Below are 19,121 nucleotides of genomic sequence, written 5' to 3'. Positions count from 1 at the left end.
AGGAACCTGAACTGTATATATTGCCATTAATTTGGACATTTTCATAAATCTTGCTTCATCTTGAAAAAGGGTTGTCCATTTTGTTGAATCAAAACTTGAAAGTGGTTTGAATAGCCCAAAGTGACATTTTTACTTTGCTGCTAATGCTAGTTGATACCTTTTGTAGGTAATTTTTTTGTCTTATGCTGGACTACTTTGTAGTGCTTGCAAGAGCCTCCTGATACATATTATTCACCTGTTGTTTTTTTTTAATTGTTGTTTGTCTGATGGCACCTATCTTTTTGTAATTTTATCTGGGATAAATAATCAATAGTCATCAAATTTGTAGTTCCTTATCTTTATTCTGTCTTTGTTCTCAATTTGGCAGTCAGTGTTAGGAAAGCAGCATTTTCTCTCTGCCTCGAATGGTTAGTATACTCCACCACAATGCCACTTTTGGCTTTCTCTAATGCAAGTGACCTTCCTTTTGCCCCTTGAACATCTTACTTGTATCTTTTCCCCTACTATTGGATACATTTCTGAAAAAAAATTATGGTTTTCTCTAGTTGTAATTGCTTTAATAGTATTTATGTTTGTGTAAGTTGAATATTTATGTATGTTTGTAATGCGTAAGTGCTATCACATATTTTTATTCCTTTGATTGTCACAATAACCTAAAGTGTTTAGATTAGTGAATGTTATGATTTCTAGGTTTCTGTAAATATTTTTGAATTCATATTGTCATATATAACTAATAGTAATTTGCATTTGCAGTTTCCTTTATCATTTCCAAAGTACTTCTATTATTATTATTATATACTTAATTAGTAAGAACGGACAAATGACAGATTAATAGGACAGAAGGCCTACATATTTTATTTGATATTAGTATTTTCATTTTTTGCATATACAGAGGCTTTTATAGAAAAACAGTGAAGATCCAAAGAAGCAGTTAGATGTTAGGGTCTTTTTACCCTTTTAACAAAAGGCAATAGAATTGAGAAGTGACAAGGCAAAGGAAAAGGGATTAGGGCTTTTAGGGGTGGTAAATTGTAGGAAGGTAAATATATACTGGAAACTAATGGAAGTTAGATTTTTTAAATTTAAATTCAATTAGCCAAGGATTATTTAGAAAGGATTATGCAGACCCTCCTTGGTGCTCACTTTCTGTTCCATGATAAATGATAAGAGGAACACCTTCACAAAGAGAAATTTTTATCTTGGTTTTAGACGAGCAGGGTGAGGGCAAGGAGCTCTTTCTGTTTCCTAAGTGCCTTCAGGTCAAGATAATCCTTATGGCACTTTGGCATATTTGGATTCCCTTCAAAGTTCAGAAAATGAAAGCATCAGCAATAATTCTATGGCCCTAATAATGGCTATTATCTATTAACTTCTTTTTAAACAAGACAACTGAAATTCTCTTTGGCAGGTATCTTAAGGAAATATGTTGCAATATACAATAAATATATGTTTTTTTGGTTATAGGTGAGAGTATCTTAGTTTGTAAGAACTCTGAAAAGTCAAAAGGCATAGCTCTACTTCAGGGATCTCTAAAACCTGTTCGTAGCTGTTTGCAAAGACAAGAAGGAGAAGAAGTAACTGCAAGCATGATAAGAGCTATTCTGGAGGTAATAAAGAGTTCACTAAATTACCATTTGCTCTTTTGTGCTTATAATATGATGGTAGAACTTAAATATGTGAAGAAAAATCTTAGCTTTTTGTTTCTTTATGAATTTGTAGTTTCCCTAAGTTGGAATCTCTTGTATTTAAGTTATTTCCTGGAGTTTAATATAGCTAGTACTATATCAGTACATTTCAAAAGAGTGGATTAAGACCCAAATATCAGATGATTCTTTTTATTTTTCAGGTATTTTTCAGACTTTATTGTCTATGATCCAAGCCGAAATCAAGAGTTGGACACTTAACCAACTGAGCCACCCAGGTGCCCCTTTTTTCAGAACATTTAAAAAAGATGACAGAAATGGACTGTGGTTCTTCCATCCAGATAATACCTATGACATTAAAATAAAATCAAATTAGGGTGCCTGGATGGCTCAGTTGGTTAAATAGCTGCCTCTGGCTTAGGTCATAATCTCAGGGTACTGAGATCCAATCCTGCATGAGGTTCCCTGCTCATTGGGGTGACTGCTTCTCCCTCTCCCTCTGCCTGCTGCTTCCTCTGCTTGTGCTCTCTCACTCTCTCTGTTAAATAAATAAATAAATAATATCTTTTGAAAAATTTAAAAAAATTACAAATAGACATGCTTAGAAATTTCAAACAACATGGAAAGATCTAAAGTGAAAAATAAAACTTTCTCCTCTGCATCCTCAGAGGTAACCAGCCTCCTTATTTTAAGTGTTTTGTGTCATCCAGAGAAGTTTTTTGTTTATATACCAGCATGCCTTGCTCTGCGCTTCAGTGCAGGTGCTGATACCTGTGCTCATACTTTCTTCTCTCCACTCCCCTTTAGCTCTCCATTTGAAAAAAAAAAGGAAAGTAATACCATGGGGTTTGTAAGGATATAGAAAGTAGGCATTCTCATATACTGCTGAAACTCTTTTGGGAGGGCTACTTGGACATACCTACTAAGATTAAAAAACAGGCAAGCCCCAGAAAAAACATATAACCATTTAACCAGTAGATTCACAATTAAGAGTTTTACCTAGGGAGGTATATGTGAAATTACATCAACTTAAATATACAGGAATATTTATTATAACATTATTGGTATTAAGAAAAAACTGGAAATAACCAAAATACTATTAATACTAAATAAATCTTAGTAAAACTATGTTTTATAGTCATTAAAAAGTGTAAGATAGCTCTGTTTATGTTTCAATATGTATTAAATGGAAGAAGGCAAGGGAAAAATTAGTACATTTAATTAATTTGTGTATTTAATATAGTTGTAGGAAGATGACTTCCGCCAGGCATAACTAACTTCACTTTTTCTGTACCCATTCCCATCCTCTTTCTGAGCGGGAACTATTCAATACTAGCATTAAAAAATCTAAGGAAATTTTTGATGATGTTAGTAGGTGTTATCTACATATATAATGAGTAATGATGGAAGAGTTAGAGTCTGCATTAAGATTCCAAGAATATTTTAAGAGAACAAAATCACTTCTTTTATACCATGAGGGCCTGTCTGTCTTATTGAAAAGTTACAAAAAATTTCAAACCTCTTAACAGATAATAGTTGGTGGAGTGGCAAGTACATCACAAGATATGCAGACTTATGCTTCTTGCACATTTTTGGCTGCAAGTATGAAAGAAGGGAAGTTGGGAATTCAGAAGAACCAAGATTCTGTTCAACTTGGAGCAATTGAGGCCTGTGTAATGTGGCTACTGGAAAATGAATTCATCCAAACTACTGAAGCTAGTGATGGAACAGAAGGTAAATGTGACTTCTTAGTTGCAGTTGACTCACTTTTTCATCTTTAGTGACTTAAGACTGTTTAGTAAAAGGAGATTGACTTTTCAAACAGTATAAAAGGAAACTGGTTTTTCAAGTGGTATATGAATCAGTTTGAGTAAGTCAGTGTTGCATTTAGCAACATCAGACAATTAACAGAATCTGCTCATAAATATCCATGCATTGGGCAAAATTTATCAGATACTAAAAGGTTAATTACAGAATACAGAGAAACAGTGTTTTATTTCATTTTTAACATTTGGTTCATAATTTCCCTATTTCACTCCCAACCAGGAAAAGTGTATCAACCAACACATCTCGGTTCAGCAACTCTTTCTTCTTCACTTTCTCCAATTGATACTTTAGATATTTTTGCTGATCTCCAAAGAGCAATGAAGGGCTTTGTTTTAGAGAACGATCTGCATATTGTTTACCTGGTAAGTTCTGTTTTCTTCACTATTGTGTTTGTGAAAATGGGGAGAAAAATGCTTATATAGAATCCTGAACACTAAAGATACCCTAAGGGAACATCTTGTTTGTTTTTTATTTTGATTGGGGTAGTAGTGGTGGGAATAGAGAAAGAAGAAGGTTGTTTTAAAATAAGCTAAATGTTACAGTAGCCTTTTAATTTATTTGCCTATTTATCAATTTTCTCTAACCTCCTTTCAAAAAGTATTTGAGGTGCTTTATAGTAAAGGACAATTGAGATCATAGGAAGTTGAAGATAAGATCATAATGAAAACTCAAGCAATAGTTGGTACATAAATATGCATGTCTTTAAGTCATGTATAGTACCCAACTTCAGTTCTGAGTTTTCTAGCAACTACAGCAAAGAGGAAAGCTTGACTAGTCTTAATATTTATAGGATACCACTTAGGAAAAGTGGTACCTGGTTGGTTTAGTCTTGGCTTAGTCAGCAGAACATGTGACTCTTGATGGAACACTATCAAGCAAAACAATGTATACATATTGAAGTCCAAGATGGAGAAAATAGAAGATGACAGAGAGTCTCTTTAAAGAAATAATGGCTAAAAATATCCCAAATATATGGAAAGATATGGACATCTATGTACATAAGCTAAAGGAGACCCCAAACAGATATAACCCAAAGAGGACTTTACTGGGACACATTATTATCAAACTGTCAAAAATCAAAGAATCAGAATTTTGAAAGCAGCAAAAGAAAAGATGCTTGTCATATACAAGGAAACTCATAAAGCTTCTGGTGGATTTCTCAGCAGAAACTTTGCAGGCCTGTTTTAATGGTATGATAAATTCAAAATATTGAAAGAAAAAATTGCCAGTCAACGATAGTATATGTGGCAGTGCTATCCTTCAGAAACCAAGAGTGAAAGACTTTATCAAACAAAAGCTGAGGATGTTCACCACCACTAGATGTGCTTTATAAAAAATGGTAAAGGGAGTTCTTTGTGCTGAAATGAAAGGATGCTAATTAACAATGTAAAAATACATGAATATATAAAACTCACTGGAGAAGGTAAATTTCTAGTGAAATTCAGATTTCTGAATGTAATGGTATTATGTAAATCACTTCTAACTCTATACAAAAGCTAAAGAGAGACATATTAAAAATAACTATACCTTAAGAGTTCTGTAGGAAGACTCCGAACTCACCTTCCCCATGGAACCCACAATATTATACCTATTAATAGACTAATTCCTCTTGAAGAAATGTGGGCTGACTGAACAGCTACAAAATGACAAAAGACAGAATAGCAAGAGAACAACAAAAGAGAGAGATATGGTAATAAAGGGAACCCTGCCCCCCAGTGCTGCAATGAGGAGAAATAGTATTGAGGGACCTGGAACAGATCCCTCTGTCCTTGTGCACAGAAAAAGCATGGTTTAAAAGAGTCACTAGCATGTAAAAGAGACAATACTAGAACTCTGCCAAGTGGTGGAGGAATTGTGGGAAAGCTCTTCAGGTCAGAGAGACTAGAGATCAACATGGTTTATATTCTCCTTGGAAGTCAGGACTAGAGCAATATCCAGACACCATGGTGGGCATGTCTGGTCACCTCAGTGAACTTGTGACTTCAGTGAGTCCAGGGCCCACAAAACCACCCCAGCCCTAGAAGCACTGGCATGCAGAAGAAAAGCCACAGTTTAGAGGGGTTAGGGAATTGCAGGAATGCTCCCTCCTCTTCCACCTTGAGGGTCCAGACCAGAGTAAGGTTTGTCCGTCGTAAGGGGCAGGTTTGGGTGCCATAATTGGAGGGTTCTGACTCCACAACTGGTGGGTCAGATCATCAGAGAGACTTTGTGACTCCAGTAAGCCCAGGGTTCTGTAGGCCACAGCAGTTCCATTTACACTGGGGGACAGAAGAAATGCTACATTTTAGAAGGGCCGAGGAACTGTGGGAGCATACTCTTCCCCTACACCTTGATAATTCAGACTGGAGCAGGGTCTGGCTCACTGTGAGCTTGCAACCTCAGCGAGTCCAGGGTCCACAAGCCCATACCAGCTGTTCTGTGGTTCTGGAGCACAGAAGAAAAGTTGCAGTTTTGTATTGTTGTTTTTATTTTTATTTTTTTTTTAATTTTTATTTTTTTTTTTTGTAACTTTAAAAAGTTTGTCTTGTTTTATTTTAAATCTTCTTTTTGGTTTTGTTCTTTTTCTTTTTTTTTTTTTCTTTAATTTTCTCTGTAAAAAGTCAAAATTTAAAAGAGTAACTAGCATATATATCCACAGCTCCAGCTAACCAACAAAGTCATCAAGCAGACACACAGTCTGTATAGGGGTCACCATACACAAGACAATTCCTTCAACTTTAGGAGAAGTAGAAAGCCATTTCATCTAAACCATAGAAACAGACACAGAAAGTCAAGCAAAATGAGAAGACAGAAGTATATGCTTCAAAAGAAAGAGCAAGAAACAAACCTCAGTAAAAGAATTTAATGAAACAGAGATAAGCAATATGTTTGATAAAAATTTAAAGTAACAATTGTAAAAATACTCACTAGGCTGGAGAAAAGATTGAAAGAATTTAGTGAGACCTTCAATAAAGTAATAGAAAAATATTGAATGAATCAGAACTGAAGAATGCAATAACTGAAATTAAAAAAAATGCATTAGAGGGAATCAACAGTAGATTAGAGGATGCAGAAGAAAATATCAATGATCTGGAAGACAGGGTAATAGCACACAAGTTGAGCAGCAAAAAGAGAAAAGATTTTTTAAAAAGGAGGATAGATTAAGAAATCTTTTGAACAAAAACAAGCAAATTCGTCTGATAGGGGTCTCAGAAGAAAAAGAAAGAAATGTTTAGAATACTTACTTGAAGAAATAATAACTGAAAACCTCCCTAACCTAAGGAGGGAAATAGACATCCAGGTCCCAGAGATTTCCAAACAAGATGAACTCAAGGAGGTCCACACTGTAGCACATACTAATTAAAATGTCAAGAGTTAAAGGTAAAGAGAGAATCCTAAAAGCTGCAAGAGAGTAACAAAGTTACCTCCACCGGAAAACCTGTAAGACTATCTGTTGATTTTTCAGCAGAAGCTTTGCAAGCCAGAAGGAAGTGGCATGTTATATTCAAAGTACTGAAAGGAAAATCTCACAACCTAGCATACTACACCTGGTAAGATTATCATTTAGATTTGAAGGAGAGATAAAGAGTTTCCCAGACAAACAAGAGGGAAAGGAGTTTATCAAAACAAGTAGCCTTACAAGAGACAATAAAAGGACTTCTTTAGATGGAAAAGAAATGGCCATATTTAGATAAGAAAAATATGAATAAAGAGGTGTAAAATATGACATGTACTATGACAACATGTACATAAAATGTGGAGAAGGGAGTAGAAAGAGAAGAGGAAAAAGAAAAACATGGCCATCAGATTAATATGGACTATTTACTTAGTGTATTATATGTGAACATTATGGTAGCCACAAACCCAAAACCTATGATAGATACACAAAAATAAAGAGAAAGAAAGCCAAACAAAATATTATAGATATTCGTCATTCACAAAGAAAGCAAGAGAACAACAAAGAAGAATCACAAAAAACCAGAAAACCAATTTTATATATTAAGTACAATTTTCTTAAATGATGTATATACTTATCAATAATTACTTTAAATGTAAATGGCCTAAAATAATAAATATAAATGGCCTAAATTCTCCAATCAAAAGACATAGAATGGTAGAATGGATTAAAACAAACAAACAAACAGACAAGGGATGGAAAAACATTCGCCATGCAGATGGAGGCAGGGGGAAAAAAAAACCCAGTGAACCCATACTTATATCCGACAAGATAGACCTTAAAACAAAGACTAATGAGACAAAGAAAGGCATTACATAATGATAAAGGGATCAATCCAACAAGAGGATATAACAATAGTAAATATTTTATTTTCTCTAACTATATCATAACAATACAGTATCTGATACATATAGCATAAAATATTTGTTAATCAACTGTTTGTTATTGGTAAGGATTTCTGTCAACAGTAGGTTATGAACAGTTAAGTTTTGGGGGAGTCAGAAGTTATATACAGATTTTCAACTACATGAGCAGTTGGCACTCCAACCCCATATTGTTTAAGTATCATCTATACTCCATGATCCATGGACTGCAGGATGGATACTCTGTTATCAGGCAGGAAGACAAAAGTCTAGTACACCCTGTCAGAGCTCATGAGTGATCAGGTGCCTTATCTGCAGTAATTGGAAAGGAGTCTTTTCTTCTGAGTAGGTCTCAACATTGGGTTTAAAATAGTAAGTCATGTTGTGAACAGATTTGCTGTCATCTAGGCTTGTATTTAAAGAGCACAGACAGTAGATTAAGCATAATTCTTAAGGGGCTTAGGATTTTTGGAGTGGTAAATGAACGCTGATTTCAACTTCAAGTCTCCAGTTGCATAATCCCCTAATAAGAGTCATCCTGCTTGACTCCTTTCAGCATAAGGAGTAGCATGGAGGACATTAGGAGAAGGAAGGGAACAATGAAGGGGAGAAATCAGAGCGGGGAGATGAACCATGAGAGACTGTGGACTCTGAGAAACAAACTGAGGGGAGAAGGGTGGGGGGAAATGGGTTGGCCCAGTGATGGGTATTAAGGAGGGTATGTATTGCATGGAGCAATGGGCGTTATATGTAAATAACGAATCTTGGAACACTACATCAAAACTGTAATGATGTACTGTATGGTCACTAACATAACATAATAAAAAATTTAAAAAAAAGAGTCATCCTGTACTTTGAAATTTTGAAGCCAGATATTGAATTCTTTCTAGCTGTGAAATTTCTAAATGGCTTCTACTAGAAAGCTATTTTGTCTACATTGAAAATCTGTTGTTTGGTATATCCACATTTATTAATGATTTTAGCTAGATCTTCTGGGTAACTTGCTGCAGCTTACATCAGCACTTGCTGCTTCACCTTGCACTTTTATGTAATATTTAAACCTTCCCTTCCCTTAAACCTCATGAACCAATATCCGCTAGCTTCCAAGTTCTCTTGGGTAGCTTCCTCACTTCTCTCAGCCTTCATGGAAAAGGAGAGTTAGAGACTTGCCCTGGATTAGGCTTTGGCTTAAGGGAGTGTTGTGGCTGTTTTGATATTCTATCCAGAGCACCGAAACTTTCTCCACATCAGCAATAAGGCTGTTTCATTTTCTTTTCATTTGTGTGTTTAGTGGAGTAGTGCTTTTAATGTAAAGGTTCAGGCACTTTTCCTTTGCTGTCACAGCTGGGCTATTAGAAGAAGACTATCTTTTGGCCTGTCTCAGCTTTTGACATGCCTTTTTCTCCTCTTCCTCCTCTTTTTAAGATTTCATTTATTTTATTTGAGAGAGAGAGTGAGAGAGAAAACAGGAGCAGGAGGGAAAGGGAGAAGCAGACTCCCTGCTGAACAGGGAGCCCGATGTTGGGCTCAATCCTAGGATCCTGAGATCATGACCTGAGCCAAAGACAGATGCCTAACTGACTGAGCCACACAGGTGTCCCTTGACATGCCTTCTTCACTAAGCTTATTGATTTCTAGCTTTTGATTTAAGAGATGTGGGACTCTTCCTTTGAACATATAGAGGCCATTGAAGGGTTATTAACTGGCCTAATTTAAATATCATTGTGTCTCAGGGAATAGGGAAACCCTAGGAGACGGAGAGAGGATAACAGCTGGTCAGTGGAGTAGTCAGATGACACATAATATTTATCAAGTTCACCATTTTATAATTTATTTATTTTTTTCAGCGTAACAGTATTCATTGTTTTTGCACAACACCCAGTGCTCCATGCAATACGTGCCCTCCCTATTACCTACCACCTGGTTCCTCCAACCTCCCACCCCCGCCCCTTTAAAACCCTCAGGTTGTCTCTCAGAGTCCATAGTCTCTTATGGTTCGCCTCCCCTTCCAATTTTTTTTTTAAGTTCACCATTTTATATGGGCGTTGTTAATGATACCTTAAGACAATTACAGTAGTAACATCAAAGATCACTGAGCATAGATCACCATAACAAATATAGTAATGGAAAAATTTGAAATTTGAAATACTGTGAGAATTACCAAATGTGACCCAGAGACATGAAGTGAACCAATGCCGTTGGAAAAATGGTGCCAATAGACTTGCTCAAAGCAAGCCTGTCACAAAACTTTAATCTGTAAAAAAGACAATATATGTGAAGCACAATAAAGTGAAGCACATAAAATAAAATATTCCTGTATCTTTTTTTGTCTTATAAATATTAGCAAGCAGATATGTATGTTCTTAATCTACCTTCTTTTTATACAGAAGATAGTATGCTATATACCTTTTTGTACCATCTTTTTTTCTTAACAATATATCTTGGAAATCGCTCCATATCAGTTCATGGAGATTTTTAATTCTTTTAAAAAATATCTGTTTAACTCCACTGTGTGTATACCAGTATTCAATCAATTCTCTGTTGATGGACATTGGATTGTTTCCAGTATCTTGTTATGGCAAGTGATGCTACAGTGAATAACTTTGGTACATATATTATTTAGTTTTGATGGGGATGTATCTTTAGGAAAGATGCCCTAAAGTACAATGGCTGGATAAATTAAAAAGGCATATACAATTTTGGTTTTGCACAATTGCCCTCTGTAAGATTTCTATTATTTTCCAATTTTAACAGCACTATATGAGAGTATTTTTCCACAACCTGATGAATATATCATCAAGCTTTTATACTTTTTAGTATAGTTTTAATTATATTTTAAAATATGAATGAAATGGAACATTTTTTCCATTTGTTAAAGGACAGTATGCTTCCCCCCCATGAGTTATCCATGTCTTTTGTTCAGTTTTCTTTTGTGTTTTGATCTTTTTTTTTAAGTTTTATAGGTTATTTTATATATTCAGAAGAGTAGTGCTTTATGGTATGAGTTGAAAGTATTTTTATCCTAGTTTTTTATGTGGCTTTGACTATTTATTGTGTATTTTACCTCATGTATTTTTTAAAAGATTTTATTTATCTATTTGACAGAGAGAGAGACAGAGAGAGAGAGAGAGGAAGAGAGAGAGAGAGGTCACAAGTAGGCAGAGATGCAGGCAGAAGAAAGAGGGGAAAGCAGGCTACCTGTTGAACAGAGAGCCTGATGCGGGGCTCAATCCTGGGCCAGATCATGACCTGGGCCAAAGGCAGAGGCTTAACCCACTGAGCCACCCAGGCACTTTTACTTCATATTTTAAAAAATGTAGTTGAATATGTGAGCTTTTGTATCAGTGAGAATTGCTTTTCTTGCTCTAAGATTATAAAGGGATTCTCTCACATTTCTTCAAGTAATTGAGTATGGTTCCTTTCTTTTGAATTATGTTCCTTTTGGAATTTAATCTAGTACAGTAGTCACTCCTTATCAGTGGGGAATACATTCCAAGACCACCAGTGGTTGACTGACATTCAGTACCGAACCGTGTTCATTTTTGTTTTTTCCTATACTTATACCAATGATAAAGTTTAATTTATAAATTAGACATAGTAAGAGATTAACAACAATAGAGCAATTATAATAAGCTTTATGAATGTGATCTTTCTCTCAAAATATGTTATTTACTGTACTCACCCTTCTTGTGATGATGTAAGATGATTAATTGCCTATGGAATGAGATGAAGTTAGGTGAATTCTATAGGCATTGTGATTTAGTGTGAAGCTACTATTGACTTTCTGATATCATCATCATCTTGGCCATGGTTAACTGTGAATAACTAAAAGCATGTAACAGTTCTTAAGTTCTTTATATTGCAGAATAATATTCTGCTGTGTGGATGTACTGCATGTCTTCATCAATTAATGGACATTTCATATATTTTTGATTTTTGGCTGTTATGAGTAATGCTGCTGTGAACATTCATGTACAAGTTTTTACATGGATATATGTTTCACATTCTCTTGGGTATATCCCTAGGAGTAGAATTGCTGGATTATATGGTAACTTTATTTTTAACATTTTGAGAGTTTCCAAACTCCTTAAAAGCATCTGGATAATACTACATTTCCACCAGCAGTGTACATGAGTTCCTATTCTTCACATCTTCTCCAATGCTTGTTTTTATTTCTCTTTTCGAATATATCCTGATGAGTATGTGGTGCTCTTTCATTATAGTTTGGACTTGAATTTCCTTAAGGGGTAATGATGTTGAGCATCTTTTCATGTGTTTATTGATCATATGAATATCTTAGAAAAATATTCAGATCCTCTGCCATTTTAAAATCTTTTATTATTGAGATAAGTATTTTTTATATATCATAGATACAAGTCTTTTTCAGATATAAGATTTGGAAATATTTTCTTCCCTTCATGTGTTGGCTTTTCATGTTCTTGATAATGATATTTGAAGCACAGAAGTTGTGAGTTTTGGTCAGTTTATCAACTTTTTTTTCTTTTGGAATTATATCTGGAAATATACTATGTAACTCAGTGTCACAGGGATGCACTCCTCTTTTCTTCTGAGTTTTACAGTTTTATCTTACATTGACACATATGATCCACTTGGACTTTTGTGACTGATGTATGATGAGAATCTAACTTCATTCCTTTGCATATACATATCCAGGTATCCCTGCTCCATTTGCTGAAAGTCTACTAATTCTCTTGTCATCCTTGTAAAAAATCAATTGACTGGAATGTGAGTGTTTACTTCTGGACTTTCAATTCTATTTCATTGATCTGTAGTTATCCTTATGTTGATACTGTGCTGTTTTGATCACTATAGCTTGGTAGTAAGTTTTGAAATCAGGAAATGTGAGCCCTTTAATTTTGTATTCTTGGAAAAAAAATTTTATTTGTTCTGGGTCACTAGCATTTCCTTATAAATTTTAGGATCATCTTGCCTATTTCTACAAAGAAACCAGCTTAATTTTATAGGGATTGTGCAGAATTGGTAGGTCAAATTGGGAAATATTACCATCTTAACAATATTAAGTCTTCCAGTCCTTGCAGATAAGCTTTCTCTTTGATTTATTTAGGTCTTTGATTTCTTTCAAAAATTTTTAGTTTCAGAGTACAAGTTTTGTATTTTTTTGTTAAACTTATTGCTAAGCATTTTCTTCTTTTACACACTATCATAAATGGAATTTATTTCTTGATCACAATTACAGATTGTTTATTAAATTATACAAAAAAATATGTTTTCTATATTGATCTTGTATTCTGTAACCTATTAAACGTGCTCATTAATTTTTATAGTATTTTTGTGCATTCCTTATGATTTTCTATATACAAGATCATGCTATCTGCAAATAGAGATAGTTTTGCTTCTTCCTTTCCAGTCTGGATATCTTTTATTTATTTTTCTTTCCCCTAATTGACTTGGTTAGAATCTCCAGTAAAATACAGAACAGGAGTAGCAACAGCAGACATCTTTGTCTTGTTCCTTATCTTGGGGCAAAAGTTCTCAGTTTTTGGTGTTATTTGTGGGTTTTTTGCAGATGGCTTTTTATCAGGTTGAGGAAGTTCCTTTCTATTACCAGTTTGTTGAGTGCTTTTATCATGAGAGGTTGTTAGATTTTGTCAAGTGTTTTTGCTGCATCTGTTGAGAGCATCATGTGGTTTTGTCCATTTTATTGATATAGTGTATTACATTAACTGATTTTCAGATATTAATCTTGGATTTTCTGGGCTAATCCCATTTGGTTATTTGTATAATACTCTTATTTGTTCCTAGATTTGATTTGCTAATGTTTTACTGAGAATTGTTTTACCTATATTTATTAGATATACTGTCCGTAGTTCTCTTTTCTCATGACGACTCTGTGTGGTTTTGAGGAATGATTTGTGAAAGATTGCTGTTATTTCTAATTTAAACATTTGATAGATTTCACCAGTCACGCTATTTGGGCCTGCACTTTTCTTTGGAGTAAATTTATTACTAATTCATCCTCTTTACTTATAATTGATCTATTCATATCTTGTTTTTTTCCTGAATAACTTTTGGTAGTTTGTATGTTTCCAGGAATTTGTTTATCTCATCTATTGGTATTCAGTTCACATTATTTCCTTATAACTCCCCCCGCCACACACACACACCTTTTTTTCTCTCTGTACATTCACTAGTGGTGTCCCTTCTTTCATTTCTGAATTTAGTAATTTAAGTCTTCTCTCTTCATTTCTGGACCAGTCTAGCTAAAGACTTTTCAATTTTGTTGCTTCTTTTAAAGCACTGTTAAAAGTGTTTAAACAAGGAGGCCATTAGACCGAGGTGATGCCCTGGTAGTTTACATAAGCAAACCAAAACTTTAGTCAGAGGCAGTACACTCTAGTCCAAGAAATTTAAACCTGAGAAAAACTAATCACAAACAGCTAATGAGGTTTCCCCCAATAAGACAAGTGCTTAAGTTCTAACCAATCAAATATTTGCTTTGCTTTGCTTCACTTCAGTATTTTCTCAATAAAAACTTTGCTCTTCTCTCCTGTTAGTGGAGGGCTTCAAACCAATGACCTTTGTTTTGGCACTGTCCAATTCAAATTAATGTATGCTCAAATAAACTCTTGCAAAATTTTATGTGCTTCAGTTTGCCTTTTACCAGAATGAATTTTTTTTTAGTTGATTTTCTTTCTTTTTTTTTTTTTTTAACTTTCTACTTCATAGGTTTCTGCTCTTTATTATTTTGTTCCTTCTTCCTTTGGTTTTACTTTGTCCTTCTACTTGCAGGTGTCTTAATGTGGAAGATTAGGTATTCATTTGAGACCTTATTTTTTTTTTAAGATTTTATTTATTTATTTGACAGACAGAGATCACAAGTAGGCAGAGAGGCAGGCAGAGAGAGGAGGAAGCAGACTCCGTGCCGAGCAGAGAGCTCGATGTGGGGCTCGATCCCAGGACCGTGGGATCATGACCCGACCAGAAGGCAGAGGCCTTAACCCACTGAGCCAACCAGGTTCCCCGAGACCTACTTTTTTAAATATAGACATTTATAACTATACGTTTTCCTCAAAATATTGCTTTCACTGCATCCTGTAATAAATTTGGTACATAATGTTTTCTTTCTTTTTTTTTTTTTAGATTTTATTTATTTATTTGACAGACAGAGATCACAATTAGGCAGAGAGGCAGGCAGAGAGAGAGAGAGAGAGGGAAGCAGGCTCCCTACTGAGCAGAGAGCCCGATGCGGGACTTGATCCCAGGACCCTGAGATCATGACCTGAGCCAAAGGCAGTGGCTTAACCCACTGAGCCACCCTGGTGCCTGGTACATAATGTTTTCATTTGCTGTATTCACTCTTTTCAAGGTATTTTGCAATTTCTCTTATGATTTTTCCCTAACCCATTGTTATTTAATAGTTTCTTATTTAATTCCCACATTATAAATTTCCAAAATTTTTTGTCATTTATTTCTAATTTCACTCTGCTGTCAGGAAACACATATTGTGTAATTTTATTTTATTTTATTTTTAATTTTTTTTATTTTAAAATTTTTTTTTATTTTTTTTTATTTGTTTATTTACAGCATAACAGTGTTCATTGTTTTGGCATCACACCCAGTGCTCCATGCAGTACGTGCCCTCCCTATTACCCACCACCTGGTTCCTCAACCTCCCACATCCCCCCGCCCCTTCAAAACCCTCTGGTTGTTTTTCAGAGTCCATAGTCTCTCATGGTTCATCTCCCCTTCCAGTTTCCCTCAACTCCCTCTCCTCTCCATCTCCCCATGTCCTCCATGTTATTTGTTATGCTCCATAAATAAGTGAGACCGTATGATACTTGACTCTCTCTGCTTGACTTATTTCGCTCAGCATAATTTCTTCCAGTCCCGTCCATGTTGCTACAAAAGTTGGGTATTCATCCTTTCTGATAGAGGCATAATACTCCATTGTGTATATGGACCACATCTTCCTTATCCATTCATCCGTTGAAGGGCATCTTGGTTCTTTCCACAGTTTGGCGACCGTAGCCATTGCTGCAATAAACATTGGGGTACAGATGGCCCTTCTTTTCACCACATCTGTATCTTTGGGGTAAATACCCAGCAGTGCAATTGCAGGGTCATAGGGAAGCTCTATTCTTAATTTCTTCAGGAATCTCCACACTGTTCTCCAAAGTGGCTGCACTAACTTGCATTCCCACCAACAGTGTAAGAGGGTTCCCCTTTCTCCACATCCTCTCCAGCACACGTTGTTTCCTGTCTTGCTAATTTGGCCATTCTAACTGGTGTCAGGTGGTATCTCAATGTGGTTTTAATTTCAATCTCCCTGATGGCTAGTGATGATGAACATTTTTTCATGTGTCTGATAGCCATTTGTATGTCTTCGTTGGAGAAGTGTCTGTTCATATCTTCTGCCCATTTTTTTTTTAATTAATTTATTTATTTTTATTTGCTTATTTACAGCATAACAGTGTTCATTATTTTCTGCCCATTTTTTGATATGATTATCTGTTTTGTGTGTGTTGAGTTTGAGAAGTTCTTTATAGATCCTGGATATCAACCTTTTGTCTGTACTGTCATTTGCAAATATCTTCTCCCATTCTGTCAATTGTCTTTTGGTTCTGTTGACTGTTTCTTTTTTTATTTTTAAATTTTTTAAAAGACTGATTTTTAAAAAAAATTTTATTTAATTATTTGACAGAGAGAGATACAGTGAAAGAGGGGACCCAGGCAGAGGGAGTGGGAGAGGGAGAAGCAGGCTTCCTGCCGAGCAGGGAGCCTGATGCAGGGCTCAATCCCCAGGACCCTGGGGTCATGACCTGAGCTGAAGGCAGGTACTTAATGATTGAGCCACTCAGACCCCCCTGTTGTTTAATTTTAATAGACACACAGAAACACCCCCCCACACACATATGTAAGTGTACACAAGTATATATTAAGTAATTACACCAAATCGGCTTGAACCTACAACCTTGAGATCAAGAGTCACACATTTCACTGATGAGCCAGCCAGGTACCCTTATACTTTTATATATTGAAGCTTGTTTTATTGCCTGAATATGGCAATATGCCTGGAGAATGTTCTGTGTGTTCAAGAAGAATGTGCACTCTTCTTGGATGGAGTTCTATAGATGTCTGTTACGTCTAGTTGATTTAGAATGTTGCCTTAGAAGACTGAGTTGTTCTACTTGGTTGTCCTATCTGTTTTTGAAAATCAGGGTATTTAAGTCTTCAACTATTATTTTTGAATTGTCTGTTTTTCTCTTCATTTCAAGTTTTGTTCATGTATTTTGGCACCCTGTATATATTTATAGCTGACTATATATACTTGATGGATTGATCCTTTTATCATTATAGAATGTTCCTCTTATTTTTATTAACATTTTTTAACATTCTATTTTATGTGATATTAGTATGGCCACTCCGTGTTTATTATGGTTCTGGTTTGTATGATACTTTTCCTTTTCCCTTCCTTCTACTTTTGACCCTTTATATTTTTGTATCTATATTGTGTCTCTTACAGAAAACATAGTTGGATTCTGTTTTTTTATGTAGACTGTTAATCTACCTTTGGTTATTTAACCCTTTCACATTTAAAGTTATTAGTAACACAGAGTAACATCTGTGTTTTGTCTTTTTATTTTCTATATCTCTTATGTCCATTTTGTTCTCCTGTGCTTTTTTTCTTTTTGTACTGATTTCTTTTGAATTAAGGGAATATTTCTTAATGTAACATTTTAATGTATTTAAGTAATTTTTCTCTATTTTTTGGTCATTCCCAGTTGTTACTCAAGGGGTTACAATACAACTTAAAATTTATACTAACTTAATTCCAGTGAGATATAGAAGCATAATTCTTGTATAGCTCTATTCTCTATGTGTGCTATTATTGTTATACATGCGCACCTGTAGGTGTCACAGACCTAATAGTACATTGTTATTATTTATGTAATTTTATGTGTTTAAAGAAGGTGAGAAGAGAGAAAAATGTATGTTTATAGAATTTGTTACATTAAAATTCTTAAGATTTGTGTTTTTCTTTATTCAGCTCCTTGGATTTTAGTTACTATCTCTTGTCATTTCCTTGCTCCAATACAGTTTTGCTCTGTTAACTCTAAAAAGAGCAAAGAGAACATTTATTTAAGTAAAAAATGAATTCATTAAGGAAGAGCAGAGGAATTACAGTTTTTTTGCATAGTCTCTATTGATATATCTTCATATTTGCTCATTCTTCTGCCCACCTGCATCTAATGTTGAGTTCTATAGTCATTTCTTCAGTTATTATACTCTTCACCTTCAGGATTTCCATTTTTTTAAATAATTTCTTTCCCTTTATTTTTATCCTCTATTTGATGAGGCACTGTCGTCATACCTTTCTTTACTTCATTTAGCATGTTTTTCTTTTGTTCTTTGACCATATTTGTCTACTTTGAAGTCTGACATTCCCAACATCTGGAACCTCTCAAAGTTGTTTCTTTTGGAAGCTTTTTCCCTTGTGACACACTTTCCCATTTCTTTGCATGTCTCATATTTTTTATTGTTGTTTTTGAACCATGGATATTTTAGATAATACAGCTATTATGAATATTTGTTCCTCCTTTCCTTCCTTCCTTTTTCTCTTCTCTTGATTCTTTCTTGGAAATGAGAAAATACTTAAGATTGTACTTAGCTTCAGAATGTTGAGATTAATAAGTGTCTGATTAAAGTTCTTTGAGTCTGTAGAATCCAGTTTGTATGCTCAGTACTCTTATTTTCTTTTGGTTATGAGTTGCTTGTGAATAAATGAAATTTCCATATAGGCAGATGTTGTCATATTTAAAAATTTCTCCGAATGCTGAGGCCTTTGTTTTTAATATAAGGTTTATATTTATAGTTTTATTTCTTTTGTAACGCAATAATTTAACTAATGAATCATACTTCTTCCCTTTAGGTTACGCCTATGTTTGAGGATTGGACTACTATTGATTGGTATCGATTTTTCTGTTTATGGGAGAAATTGCCAACCTCTATGAAACGGGTGGCAGAGCTGGTGGGAATTGAAGAAGGGTTCTTGGCTCGCTGTGTGAAAGGAAACGTTGTAGCCAGAACTGAGAGACAGCATCGCCAGATGACCATCCATAAAAGGTAAATACCAAGAAGCCTTGACTGTCCAGTATTTAATACAGTTTTAGATATATAGTAGTTGTTGAGTTTATTATAGTCACTTTCATTATTATTAAAATAAAAGTTTTAGGGGTGCCTGGGTGGCTCAGTCAGTAAGTTTCTGCCTTTGGCTCAGGTCATGATCCCAAGGTCCTGGGATGGAGCCCCGTATCAGGCTTCCTGCTCAATGGGGACTCTGATTCCCCTTCTTCCTCTTCCTCTCCCCCA

The 19,121-nt window shown here is 35.0% G+C and overlaps 1 protein-coding gene across 3 annotated transcripts in view; it reads left to right on the top strand.

The window, feature by feature from the left end:
• The window catches only part of POLQ (DNA polymerase theta), a 158,364-nt gene that overhangs the window by 22,146 nt on the left and 117,097 nt on the right, over positions 1-19,121 (top strand). For all 3 annotated transcript variants that reach the window (XM_046001419.1, XM_046001420.1, XM_046001421.1), the window contains 4 exons: positions 1,465-1,607; positions 3,173-3,377; positions 3,690-3,832; positions 18,682-18,875. In XM_046001419.1, the coding sequence (XP_045857375.1) occupies positions 1,465-1,607; positions 3,173-3,377; positions 3,690-3,832; positions 18,682-18,875 (685 nt within the window). The remainder of the gene's footprint in view (positions 1-1,464; positions 1,608-3,172; positions 3,378-3,689; positions 3,833-18,681; positions 18,876-19,121) is intronic.

Source organism: Meles meles, chromosome 4, assembly GCF_922984935.1.
Source record: "Meles meles chromosome 4, mMelMel3.1 paternal haplotype, whole genome shotgun sequence".
Classification (NCBI taxonomy): domain Eukaryota; kingdom Metazoa; phylum Chordata; class Mammalia; order Carnivora; family Mustelidae; genus Meles; species Meles meles.
Note: the sequence above shows the minus strand (reverse complement) of the source record. Positions and strands in the feature narration are given on the sequence as shown.